Source organism: Sinocyclocheilus anshuiensis, unplaced genomic scaffold (assembly GCF_001515605.1).
Source record: "Sinocyclocheilus anshuiensis isolate Anshui unplaced genomic scaffold, SAMN03320099.WGS_v1.1 scaffold708, whole genome shotgun sequence".
Taxonomy (NCBI): Eukaryota; Metazoa; Chordata; class Actinopteri; order Cypriniformes; family Cyprinidae; genus Sinocyclocheilus; species Sinocyclocheilus anshuiensis.
In genome coordinates, this window is record NW_015555881.1 from 3,125,698 (window position 1) to 3,139,644 (window position 13,947).

The window sequence follows — 13,947 nt, forward strand, 5'->3', positions numbered from 1 at the left end:
GAGAGAGAGAGAGATTTTGATCATTCTAATACAACATCATTTTTAAGTTTTGCTGATTTTTTTTTAAACAGTCCATAATGAGAGGCTTGAATCAATCAATCAATCAGTCAATAAAATTACCGTTAATTATTTATCTTGAATGTTTCGTTTTAAGGACATTTTAGTTTATCTCTTGACTTAGTTGGGTAAAGTTTGAGTTTTGATGTTAAGCTTCAGTAAAAACTAATTTTTTAACAATAACTTTTTTTCTTTGTTTGAAAACTGTTAAAAAAATGAGCTAAATGTAAATATAAAAACAAACCCAAAACATTTTTAAAATATGCACACATTTAAATTTTTAAATGTTAACTTTTTCTTGAAGTTTGAAAACTTGAAAAAATTAGCTAAATGAAAATGTAAAAACAAATAGTTTTTTTATTTGCACACATTAATGGTTTCAATTTTTACTCAACTTTTCTTCTTGAAGTTTGAAAACTAAAAAAAATTGAAAATGTAAAAAAAAAAAAAAACGTAAAATTCGCACACATTAATGATTACATTTTTTTTAACAACACCCTCTTTGTTTGAAACAAAGTTTCAGTTTTCAAAGTCGAAAAAAAGTTTGATTTAAATTATTATTTTATTTGTAGGATGAAAATGAAAAAAAAAAAAGTAAATTAAAAATAACATTTTTACCATTTAAAAATTTTTAATTTTAAATTTGTTCAAATTTGTACATTAATGGTTTTAAATTTGTATTTTTAGATTTTATATAAAGAATGTGAAGACTTTACTGGCTTTCATTTGTTGAATGAAAGTGTAAACAAAGTTGAAATTTGTACACATTAATGTTTAAATTTTTAACAATAACTTTTCTTGAAGTTTAAGGACATTTTAGTTTCTCTCTTGACTTTTGAAGAAAACCCAGTTGAGAACTACTGTTTGACCTTCTTTTAATTTAAACTGATTTGATAAAAGTGTTTATTTCTTCAGGCAGAAAACTTTGTTTCTTGGTGCTTTGAAAGAAACGTATTGACACGGCATGAACTGGAGTTCAGGTTTGAGCGTGAATCTTCTCTGAGCTGCTGTTTGGATGGATTTATGTGCCCTTTTCCAGCTGTTTTAACACAAAGCTCTTCAGTGGCGGCTGTCAGCATTGACTTTGACACGTGAAGGCCAACGTCTCTGAATGTCACACTTTATCTGACGGCCCTGATCCTCCTCACAAGTAATGAAAAGCAAAATGTCAGCCGATAAGACGCAAGCCTGAACGCCTGTTAGCCAGCAGAGAAAGATGTTTGACACAAATCACACCAATATAAGCCACTTACCAGAGGAAAGCTGGACGCTTCGTGAGTTATAGAACTATACAATAGACTTGCATTTAAGAATTAAATAAAAAGTAATAAAGTTGTGGGTGAGTTTAGGTTTTGAGCTTCTCCATTCTCTCAATGTGCATTCAGAAGTTTGGAGTCAGTGAGATTTTTAAGTTTTTGAAAGTCTCTTCTGCTCACCAGGGCTGCATTTATTTGATCCAAAATACAGTAAAAATAGTGAAATATTATTCTAATGTAAAACAGATTTTCTCTATGTGAATCTCTGTTAAACTGTAATTTATTTCTGTGATGCGCAGCTGTATTTTCAGCATCATTACTCCAGTCTTCAGTGTCACATGATCTTCAGAAATCATTATAATATGCTGATTTGCTGCTCGAGAAACATTTCTGATTATTAATACCAATATTTGTGTGGAAACAGTGATGCGTTTTGTTTTTCAGGATTCACAGATGAGTAGGAAGTTCAAAAGAACAGCATTTATTTGAAACATTATAAATGTCTTTACTGTGGCTTTTGTAAAATTTGCACACATTAACTGATTCAGCTTCTTAACAATAACATTCTTGAAGTTTGAAAAATTATTCTTTTATTTGTTGAATGAAATGAAAAAGTTCAAATGTAACATTTAAATTTTTAAACAATTTTTTTAATGTTTCATCTTGACGTTTGATTTTTTTTTTAATTTGTTGAATGAAAATATATAAAAAATAGATGGTTAAATTTTGCACATTAACGCTTTCAAATTTGTTTTCTTTAAATATTTAATTGTTTTAAATTTGACAAATTTTTTTTTTTTTTACATTTTCATTCAACAAATGTAAGTTAAAATTTGCACACATTAACGATTTCAAATTTTTTAACAGTAATTTTTCTTGCTGACCCGACCCTTTAAAGCGTACTTTAAGTCAAATGTAGAATTTCAAACTTCATTCTTAAATTTCTTTTATTTTTTCAACACCTGTAGTGTTGAAGACTTGCATTTGTTTGTGGATGATATTAAATGTGATTCTCTGCGTCTGAGTTCTTTCATAAGTGAACAAACACTGTTTGACACTTGAGTGAAATCAGAATCGTTCTTTTGTAAACAGAAGCAGCTCCGGGCGGATGACGCATGAGTTCAGTGCTGCGCATGTGTTGCTCAGAAGTGACGAATGCGGAAGCGCAGCGGAGAGATCAAAACGAAACAACGGTCAAGAATTAGAAGTACAAAACGAGGATTTGTAAAGAAGAATGTCGGAGGATTTCGATATAAGCCAAGAGGAGACTGGTTTTCCTTTGCTAAAGTAAGGAAACTTTGCTTCCTTTGATCCTGTAAACAAACGTTAGTTTTCACGAGACTCACCGGCGCAAGCGCAACGCTGACCTCATACGTCATCCTCCCGGAGCTGCTTTCGTGTACAACAGTGAGCGCAAGCTAGATTCAAGTGATTATTACGTTTTGAATATGGATATTTTTCTTACAAAAACGCATCGATTCGCTACAGAAGGCCTTTGTTCACCCCCCGGAGCCGTGAGAGACACTTTTTTTATGGATGGGCGCTTTTTATTTCACTTCTTTTGGACTGAAGCATGCAACACCCGCTGAGTGGCATTAAACAGCTTGAAAGATCAAAGACTATTTTTAATATAACTCCGACTGGATTCGTCTGAAAGAAGAAAGTCATATACACCTAGGATGCCTCGGGGGCGAGTAAAACGCAGCCTAATTTTCATTTTTGGGTGAACTAACCCTTTTTAAGCTCTAGTAAAAACAAATTTTTTAACAATAACTTTTTTATTTGTTTGAAAACTGTTAAAAAATGAGCTAAATGTAAATATAAAAACAAACCAAACATTTTTTAAATATGCACACATTTATGGTTTCAAATTTTAACTTTTTCTTGAAGCTTGAAAACTTGAAAAGATTAGCTAAATGAAAATGTAAAAACAAAAATTTTTAACAATTTGCACACATTAATGGTTTCAATTTTTAATCAACTTTTCTTCTTGAAGTTTGAAAACTAAAAAAAAAAAAAACTTTTTTACTTAAAAACTTTAATTTAAAAATGTGTTTTTTTAAACAAATCCTCTTTGTTTGAACAATTATTCTTTTATTTGTAGGATGATAATGTAAAAAAAAAAAAAAAAATTAAAATTAAAATTTTTACCATTTAAAATATTTAAATTTAAAATTTGTTAAAATTTGTAAATTTTAATGGTTTTAAATTTGTATTTTTAGATTTTATATAAAGAATGTGAAGACTTTATATGAAGAATAAAAACTGGCTTTCATTTGTTGAATGAAAGTATAAACAAAGTTGAAATTTGTACACATGAATGATTAAAATTTTTTAACAATAACTTTTCTTGAAGTTTGAAAAAACATTAATTAGTTGAATGAAAATATAAAAAAAATGCACAATAAGAGTTTAACATTTTTAATAACTTTTCTTGAAGTTTCAAAAATGATTTTGTTGAAACTGAATTTGTCAAATTTAAACTTGTGTGAAAATTTTAAATTTTCATTCAACAAATAAAAGTAACTTTGGTTTATCTGCTGAATGAGAATGTAAAAAAAATAAAATTTTTAAATAACATTTTGTCGTGAAGTTTAAAAAATGATTCCTTTATTAAATTAAAATGTAAAAAAAAAATAGTATGTAACATTTTTTTTTTCAAAACCCAATTTAGCTCTCTTTATGTGTAATGACATGAACTGAATACAGTCAAATATGCTATCAAACCGTGTAAATAAACTACGTTTGATTCTTCAATATGCATTACAGTAAATAAAAAAATACAGTCTTTGGACATTTCAACGTTTTAAATAAGACAGAAGTTGTGAAATTTGAGACCGTGCAAAATTTACATTTACATCATAAGACAGGTTTTATTGTTGTGATTGATGAAACAAATAGTTTCGGAATAAAATCACTTGTTCTGTTTATTTATGGTCAAACATTTTGTGGAAGAACATGAACTTTGAATGTTTTAAAGACGTTGATCATGAATGCAAAACTAAAATTTGATCAATTTTCCCTCGCGATTTCCAACAATTCATTTTTACATGAACATGGTTTAACAAACCAACAAGTGAACAAAACGATGAAACTGAAAAAGAAAACAATCCATTTTCAATGTTAAAAAAAAAAGCAGATCTTTGGAATACAGTCCATAATATCCGCGTTTGACGTTACATCCAGTTACATACGCGACCTTTGGAATTTCCTTCATATGAAAACACAAGACGTCAACACTCAGTTAAACAACTCCTGAAACGCCTGTGACTCAGTTCTCAAAGTGTTTTTACATCAGCAGTAGATTGTCTGGTATATTTCAACTGTATCTGAGGACTTTCCATGTTTAGTTGTTGTATTTTTGGACAGGGTTGGTGTTGCAGACGCATCTAGAGCAGCACGATTCAATAAAAAGTCCAATTTGGGAGTCAAATTTGAGTGGTGTTCAAACAAACTGACTCGTGTCCCTGTTCAACACAGCTGATGGGTTACTGTTTGTGAGAATGGAAGACGATGCACTCGATCGGAACGATTTGTTCGATTCGCTTCCGCCAAGCTTCACGGTACGATCGCAAACCGAACCGATCTAGTGCACGATGTTTCTATCCACATCCGAGCTGAACTCTTCAAGAATTCGATCAGGCCGGCATGCAAAAAAAAAAAAAGAGGCTCAGTTCAAATAAAACGAGACGGATCCAAACTCAAACGCTATTGAACGACAATGCATTACACGCTAGCTAGAACCGTAAAGATACTCATGCATAAATCAAGGCTACGGCATTGAATGACGGATGCAATTCTACGTTTTCACATGAAGAATCGAAGGAGTAAATGCATGATGTAAAATGAAATCGAAGCTGTACAACCGACTGAAAACGGTAAATTCGAGGCTCATTCTAGCAACAAACCATTCCCGATCCAAAAACAATATCCTTGTTGAGAATATGAGCCACCCTTCACAAAAAAAATAAAAATGAAGTCAACAAAAAACTTGCACCACAAAACATTTGTGAAAGTTGTCACATTAACAAGAGAGAAAAAGACAAGCATTGTGTGGTTTTTTTTGGTAAGCAAACCTCAGCTATTACAAAAAAAAAATCACAACTTAAGATGTATAAAGCTTTTTTTCTTAGTTTGTCTTAAGTCGCAGTTACTAAAAAATAAGAGTAAGTGAATAATTTAATACATACGCTATAATAACAATACCCTAACACTATCTTCTATGAGGTATATCCGAGAAAAATTTGGTAAGAAAAGCACGGTCTGCGCCCTCGACATGCCTCAGGGGTTTCTTTTCTTATTTAAAGCTTTGCAACCATTCAAAAGAAGGAAAACGGAAAGTTTAGAAAGCCTTTGGTATCGTTAGTCTTTGCAGGATTGCATTGCAAAGCACCATAAAAACCGTGTCTCGCAGGATTTTCCTGTCGCTGAGGTACTAACCGAAGAAGAAACAGAGAGGCCGGAACTTCGCTTTGGTTCAAGCAAGGCACTCATCCAACGATATCTCATACTTTGCAACAAAAGCGCGCTCTACGTCTTTGTCGGGGTTGAAGAATATTAGCTACTTGGGACGGAGTAGTCCCTTCGGTCTGCTATGAGATGATTCGATTTGGTCTTTGGTTTTAGATTTCGTCGTGCACAGAAACACCAACATTGTTTTTGACAGAATGGATTTTTTTTGAGAAGGCTGGCGTTCCATTCAAAACCACTTGTGGATGTTTTTCCTTAATAAGGGTTTCTAAACAGGTTTCATCATCATGTGATGAAAGAACTTTGACGAATTTATGTATTTTATTTGCTTAGAAGTGAATGTTTATCATCATCATCCCTAACAAAATTGTGGAGTTGTGAAATTCTGCAAGTCTGAAGTGGCTTTTTATTGCACTTTTTTTCCAAGTTGTAAATAAAACAGATTGTTTAATCTGTAATACTGCTTAGAAGTGGCTGAGGTGGCTCAAATCAGGCATCATTTAGTCTGGCTTTAATGCATCATTACTGAATTTCTGAGCATGCATAAAGCAGCCTTAACTCTGCTGTGTAAAGATGCCTTAAGTTTAGGTAGTTGGAAATTCCTACTAAATGCAACGCAGCATATGACAAAGAGGCATTTATGCCACCTCTGAGCAGCATCAAAGTATACAGTTGCAGTTCGCCGAGTAAATGCATTTATGCCACTTCTGAAGTGGCATTTAAGTGTCTTTACACAAACTGTTTAATACTGCTTAGAAGTGCTTCTGTGCCACCTTTGCAGTGTAAATTTGGCATAGATATTAAAGCTCAGTGCGTGCATCGTTCAGCATCACTTGACGTGCTGTCTTTACACAGCTGTGTTAAGGCTGCTCTAAGCCTGCTTAAAATTTAAAGACGCAATGCTGCATAAATGCCAGACTAAATCATGCCTGTTTTGAGCCACCTTAGCCCCTAGTATTACAGAATAGAGTTGTAATTGCTGTGCAAAAGCATTTATGCCACCTCTGAGCAGCATTGTGTAAAGACACCTAAATGCCACGTCAGAGGCGCTTCTGTGCCACCTTTGCAGTGTAAATTTGGCGAGAGTATTAAAGTTCAGTGCGTGAATCATCCTGCAGCATTTGACGTGCTCTTTACACAGCTGACATAAGCCTGCTTAAAATGTAGTGTAAAGATGCAATGCTGCATAAAAGCCAGACTAAATGATGCCTGTAGTTGCAATTGCTGTGTAAATGCATTTATGCCGCTTCTGAGCAGCATTAAACAGTCTGTGTAAAGAGACTTAAATGCCACTTCAGAGGCGCTTCTGTGCCACTTTTGCAGTGTAAATTTGAGTAGAACAAACCATCAAAACTTTGAATATTTGAACATTTCCATTCATTTCAATATGCATTTGATTAAAGAATAATGGGTAATGTTGATGTTTCTGTGCCGGATAGGTCTTTATTTGTGGGTTGTTTTTGCATCAAGGTGTTTTACATTCTGACCGACAAAGAGATGATCAGAAGCGCACAGCACTAAAATCTACAGCTCGACACGAGTCCCATCCGCTCCATTGCACTTATTTTTCCGAGGAGAGGAGGAACTTGTGTCTGAAAGAGGAAGAAGAGGAAAAAGAGAGAGTGGCGTTATCAAAATATCCAAAGCATGGCGTCAAGCGCAGACCGTACTCGAGAAAAAGAAATCTTTGGTATCTTTGGTTTCATCAACACGATTAAAATTACAAATGGAAAATTCAGTGAGGTAGCCTCTGTGGTTCTCACTATAGAGATAGAAAGACTTTTATACACACACACACACACACACACACAAGTCAGTCTTGGAAGCAGCTTTTTCTAGTTTTTAAGGGATTCCTCTACGTCCTTCTACGAGTGAAGCAATGAATAAACGGCCTCTCAGCATCCGTGGGATTTATCTTTGGTGAGTCCTGCGTTGATCTCTGTTAACGTGTGGCCCCGTATACGATCTGGCTGAAATTCGCTGCTCGTCCTTCGACAGAACGGTGTAATCAATCGCAAATGGCCCTTCAGAAAGATTGTTTTCATTCGAAAGAAAAGGACAAACAAAACCTAAACGATTTCCATAAAGTCTCGACAGACACACATGCAAATTACAACTAAACCCCAATCGCTAACTCATTTCCAGAATCATCTTTCTAAGAAAAATTAAAGTTGCTTTTTAAAGTAAAGCTAACTAATAAATTAAGAGAAGCACTGCATCTTTGATGCACTAGTAGTCTTAAATAGTCAATTACATCTAATTAAATACTAGTCATAAATAAATACGTCTGATGGTGTCCAACATGCAAACGAAGTAAATGTAAACTTTGGCAAGCTAATCGGGATAAAAGGGGAGATTTTTTGGCAATTTAAATTAAGTTCAATCATAACAAATATAAATTACATAAATAAATCACATATTGCAAAACCTGGGTAAGACATTGTACAGATGCATTGGCAAAATATAAGTACTAAGACAAGCAAAGGAAAGCTCTTTGGCCCGTGTTGCTAAAAACCTGACTGTCGTGAAGAGCCGATGAAGCTCCAACCGAGAATCTTTGGACTAGAAGCTTTTAAGGAGAGAAACTTAAGGATAAAGCTATTCGACCTACAGTCTGCAGTTTCCTCTCTAGCGTTTTTGGCAGATTATTGGCTTTTTAGATGGAATATAGTATATGATGGAAGCGGCTGCAGCAGCTCTCTCAAACACAGGACTCGCGATTCAGCGCTTGGAAGCAAGTGTGCATATGTTGGGAAATGATGGATGGATGATGTTTGCATTGGTGGAACTGAACTGTCGGTGGACTACGATGGGATATGAGCACAAAACTACAAGATGAGGAGTCGTTCGGCTTGGGAAAATGGGAAAAGGTGAGGCTGCATGTGCTTAAAGGTGTTTATCTTTGGTATGCCCATCAGGCTGAGTTACACCTTTAGTTTTAACTGCAGAACGGATGAAAAAACCAAACGCTGAACCCTAGATGTCCCGTGTTTGGAGAGAAGCACCGCTGCGAGCCCGAACTGAAGGGAACAGCGGCGGGAGTAACTCTGAATCTTTGGTATTGTAGCTGATGAGGTTTTTGTTGTTCTTTCCATATTGGTTGAAAAAGCTGCATAGGCACACATTAAAGACAATCTTCGACTTGTATTTTTGAGAGACGCTTCATTCTCCGTTGCCATGGGAACAGCTCCGTCGCATTTAAAAACCCTTCCGATCCCATTCTGCTTCCAATGTCTCCACCGATCCGAACGCAACAAAGATGACGGCTCGGCGTTCCCGCTTTGTCGTCATCATTCTTTTTTGTGGGGGGGCGATTTTTCCTTTGAACAATTTTCGTTTGCAGAACAGTTAGGTGCAGAAAAAGTTTCTTTGGTGTCGATTTGTTAATAAATACAAAAAGTCTTCAGTGTCCGTTTTGAGTGATCCAAGCGTAACCCGGGAGAGAACTGCTTACCGGCTCCGTTTGTCCATCGGTTCAATAATAAATGAGGACAAGGGAATTTGAGATGAGTGTATGAAAGAGCTAGTATGTGGAAGTGAACTAAAACTATGAGGGAAGGAGTCATGCACACCTTCGGAAAGCTAAACTGGTAGGCATTGGTGTGGAGATTGTCCTCTTAAACTCTTGTAAAGGCCCTGATCACCAATGCCAGTTCACTTGTGTTTGCTTTTTCATAGCATAATACAATTACAGTCATACAGCGATGCATATGTGTGTGTGTGTTTTGCAGTGTAATTTCATTGAGTGTGTTGAGCTCGTGAGATGCATGTTCTTCGGTCGTATCATCCTGAGTTGTTTTTTAACCATCGGAGAACAATCGGTGTGGTCCAGCCTCTGTTCTATTGCAAATGTAATGTGCTTCAGGATTGTGCTCACAAACCTGGCCGGCCAGTAACGGTGTGAGAGATCTGCGGTCGGTGTGTCCTTCACGTGTGTTGTGCTTTGTGCTTCTGACGGGGGTTTTGTACCGTGTGGAGCTGAAACGCTTCATCGGTGTGTTAGAAAACCCTGCGACCCAATGCCAACTTAAACCTGTGCGGTTATTTAGGTTGCCGTTCATGTGTTATGGGTGAATCTCACAAAGAAGAACATGTGTGATTTTTTTCTTTAACCAAAATGCATTACCATAATGCAAACAAAAAATAATTCTCATTACTGTAATAAAAATGGCTGTATTACAGTAACAACAATAGGAGCAATAATTGACGATGGGATTTTTTGGGAGTTATTATTATTATTTAAAAAGCCTGTATGCATCATGCCAATTACACTGCAAAAATTAATTTTCTTCCTTGTTTGTTTTCCAGAAATATCTAAAAATTGATCTAAAAATTGTTAAATGAGGATACATTTGAAAAGCAAAATTAATTAAGGTATTAAGTCTTGTTTTTTTTTAAAGAATTTATCAAAATTAAGCCATTTTTGTGTAATTATAATTATATATTAATATAATATATTTGTATATTTTATAATTACGTTAGAAATTATTTTTTTCCTTTGAATTAAGTTTATTTTTCTGACCTTGTTGGCAAAACTCACTTCATTTTGGTAGATTTTTCAGAAAATATCTTATTATTATTTTTGTTTCTCAAGTAAATGTATATTATTTGTACTCAAAAACAAGACAAAAATACTCTATTAGCAGTGTAAAATATTGCAATAAATGTGACCTGGATGTGTTTTTGTACTTAAAGTATCTCCACACACACACACACACACACGCTCACACACAGGTTTGTTTTTATGGTTTATGAGAACTCTCCATAGGCGTAATGGTTTTTATACTGTACAAACTGTATATTCTATTGCCCTACACCAACCCTACCCCTAAACCTACCCCTCACAGGAAACTGCTGGCAATTTTTGAATTTCATAAAACACCGTTTTGTATGTTTTTTAAGCCTTTTGTTTTACGGGGACACAGGAAGTGTCCTCATAAACCATATATACCTGTACACACACACACACACACGCTCACACACAGGTTTGTTTTTATGGTTTATGAGAACTCTCCATAGGCGTAATGGTTTTTATACTGTACAAACTGTATATTCTATTGCCCTACACCAACCCTACCCCTAAACCTACCCCTCACAGGAAACTGCTGGCAATTTTTGAATTTCATAAAACACCGTTTTGTATGTTTTTTAAGCCTTTTGTTTTACGGGGACACAGGAAGTGTCCTCATAAACCATATATACCTGTACACACACACACACACACGCTCACACACAGGTTTGTTTTTATGGTTTATGAGAACTCTCCATAGGCGTAATGGTTTTTATACTGTACAAACTGTATATTCTATTGCCCTACACCAACCCTACCCCTAAACCTACCCCTCACAGGAAACTGCTGGCAATTTTTGAATTTCATAAAACACCGTTTTGTATGTTTTTTAAGCCTTTTGTTTTACGGGGACACAGGAAGTGTCCTCATAAACCATATATACCTGTACACACACACACACACACGCTCACACACAGGTTTGTTTTTATGGTTTATGAGAACTCTCCATAGGCGTAATGGTTTTTATACTGTACAAACTGTATATTCTATTGCCCTACACCAACCCTACCCCTAAACCTACCCCTCACAGGAAACTGCTGGCAATTTTTGAATTTCATAAAACACCGTTTTGTATGTTTTTTAAGCCTTTTGTTTTACGGGGACACAGGAAGTGTCCTCATAAACCATATATACCTGTACACACACACACACACACTTCAGGAAATGAAAATCAAAGCTAATTTCAAGTGAATGTAGATGTGAAATGCAAACCCTTTGGTTTTCTCTTCAGTTCAAAGCCAAATGTAAAGTTAACCATGTTTTTGGTTGGCTTTGATCATTCATTGGTGTCAATGGCTTTGGACTGGAGCAGAGAAAGCAGCGTTTTTCCTGACGTTTGGCTGTTTGGATGAACGGATCGGTGTGTTTTTGACTCTGACTCGAGCCGGTAAGCAGCTTCTCTCGTCTCGTTGCCCTTCGGAATGATTTTCTCCTCTTCTCCTCTCCGGGATCATGCTTTGGTGCAAGTGCTGGAGGTGGATGACGTGTTGCCTGCACTCACCTCGTCCAGCCATTTGTCCAGGCTGCGTCTGCGGGCGTTCATGAAGAAGTTGCTGACAGTGTTCAGTTCCAGACCCAGCTGCTGCGAGATGGTCAGCTGTATCTCTCTGGACGGGCGCTTGTTCTCCTTAAAGATGGCCAGAAGTGTTCGCCGCTGCAGGTCTGTGAAAACCAGCCGCGATTTCTTTGGTGTATTGCTTCTGTTGTCTTTGCTCGGGTCCAGCTCTTTTCTTTTGCACGCTTCGGGGGTTTCGTTTGTTAGAAAGGAGACACAAAAGAAAGAGAAGAAACACGTTAGAATCATTCACACGTTTATTCATGCACTTACATTTAATGCAGGGTTCGAACCTACACCCTTTGGATTATCAGCCCTGGGCTTTATTGCACCACCTACAATTAGATTACAGTTACATAAAAGAGAAAATAACAACAAAGTGACAAAAAAGGTTATTTATGTTTAACACTGTCAGTGTTATTATAGTATTTATCAACATTTTTAAAATATTTTTATTTAGCTTTCATTTGCTTTATATCAACTTTAATTTTAGTAACTTGTGCTTGTCATTTTTTATGTGCTTTTTATTCGTTTTCTTTTATTTCTTTTAGATTTAATTTTTATTTATTTTTTATTTTTTTCAGTTTTAGTAATTTTGTTATGTGCTTATAACATTGTATTAGTTTTTGTTTTTATTTCCATTTAGCTTTAATTTACTTTTAATTCAGTTTTTAGTAATTTTATGTGCTTTTCATTTTTATTAGTTTTTTATTTATTTTAGCTTTAATTTTTATTTATTTTTTTTTATTTATTTTTTTTTTTTTAGTAATTTCGTTATGTGCTTATGTCATTTTTATTAGTTATTTTTTTAATATTTGGATTTAGCTTTATTTTTTCAGTTTTAGTAATTTTGTTATGTGCTTATAACATTGTATTAGTTTTTGTTTTTATTTCCATTTAGCTTTAATTTACTTTTAATTCAGTTTTTAGTAATTTTATGTGCTTTTCATTTTTATTAGTTTTTTTTAATTTCTGTGAGCTTTATATTTTTATTTATTATTTTTATTTCAGTTTTAGTAATTTTATTATGTGCTTATAACATTTTTATTAGTTTTTAGTTTTATTTAGCTTTAATTTATTTTTATTTCAATATTAGTAATTGTATGTGCTTGTCATTTTTTTTTATATTTCTAATTAGCTTTAATTTACTTTTATTTCAGTTTTAGTAATTTTGTTACCTGCTTATTTTTCATCTAAAATGCTTTTTTTTTTTTTTTTTAATTCATGAGTTAATTGTTTGACTTTAGTTTTCAGTTAACAATAACAAAACTGCCATTAGACCAAACCTCCTGAGATGTGTTTTAATAAACACTCAGGAATCAGAGTAACATCTGTTCTGGGATCAGTGCGTCTGACAGGAAAGCTCTAGATGATTTGAGGAAGGTAAAGATCCTCTCCAGGTAATTACTTCTGCGACCACTAAGATTCCCAGAGCAATTCGCTCGTGTTCACCTGGAGCTGCTGGCTTTATTTTTAGGGTCTTTTATCACAAGAGACCAAAAACACATTATCACCTGATAATTAGCAGATAAACCAGAGCGAGAGCTCTGCAGTATGTATACTGTGCGCAGTGTGCTTGATGGATCCGGATAAACGGCAACATTTGGCTAAAAAAGCACACAAAGTATATACAGTAAACCACAATGCGATGCATTCAAATTCATCTTGCATTTCTAATTCCTCGAATCCTGTACTTATTCCATCAGGATATTTTTTTCCAAATGCAGTTGCTTTATATTTTTCTGCTTTCTAGACATGAGGAAAAGACATGCATTATTCTGTTAATCCTGTAGTTATCGTGTGTTTAGGCCCAATATTGACGTCTGAGCAGCAGACATGATTGCACCAATTTAAAATAATGTCAAAAATCAAATCAAATCAAAAATGAAAGTAAAATAATAAAATGAAGAATTAACCAGAGATCTCTAATTAGACAGCGAAACATTCTTTTTTTTTGTTTTTTATTTTGTTTTTCACACACACACACACACACACACACACACACACACACACACACACACACACACACAAACACACAA

At 34.6% G+C, this 13,947-nt stretch overlaps 1 protein-coding gene across 2 annotated transcripts in view; it reads right to left on the reverse strand.

Annotated features, from left to right (window-relative positions):
- Window positions 1-11,732: 11,732 nt before the first annotated feature.
- The window catches only part of LOC107675766 (one cut domain family member 2), a 21,899-nt gene continuing 19,684 nt past the window's right edge, over window positions 11,733-13,947 (reverse strand). Inside the window, exon 2 of one of the 2 annotated variants that reach the window (XM_016470200.1) lies at window positions 11,733-12,093. In XM_016470200.1, coding sequence (XP_016325686.1) covers window positions 11,804-12,093 — 290 coding nt within the window. In that variant the 3' untranslated portion in view covers window positions 11,733-11,803. The remainder of the gene's footprint in view (window positions 12,094-13,947) is intronic. The other variant, XM_016470201.1, reaches the window with a different exon arrangement.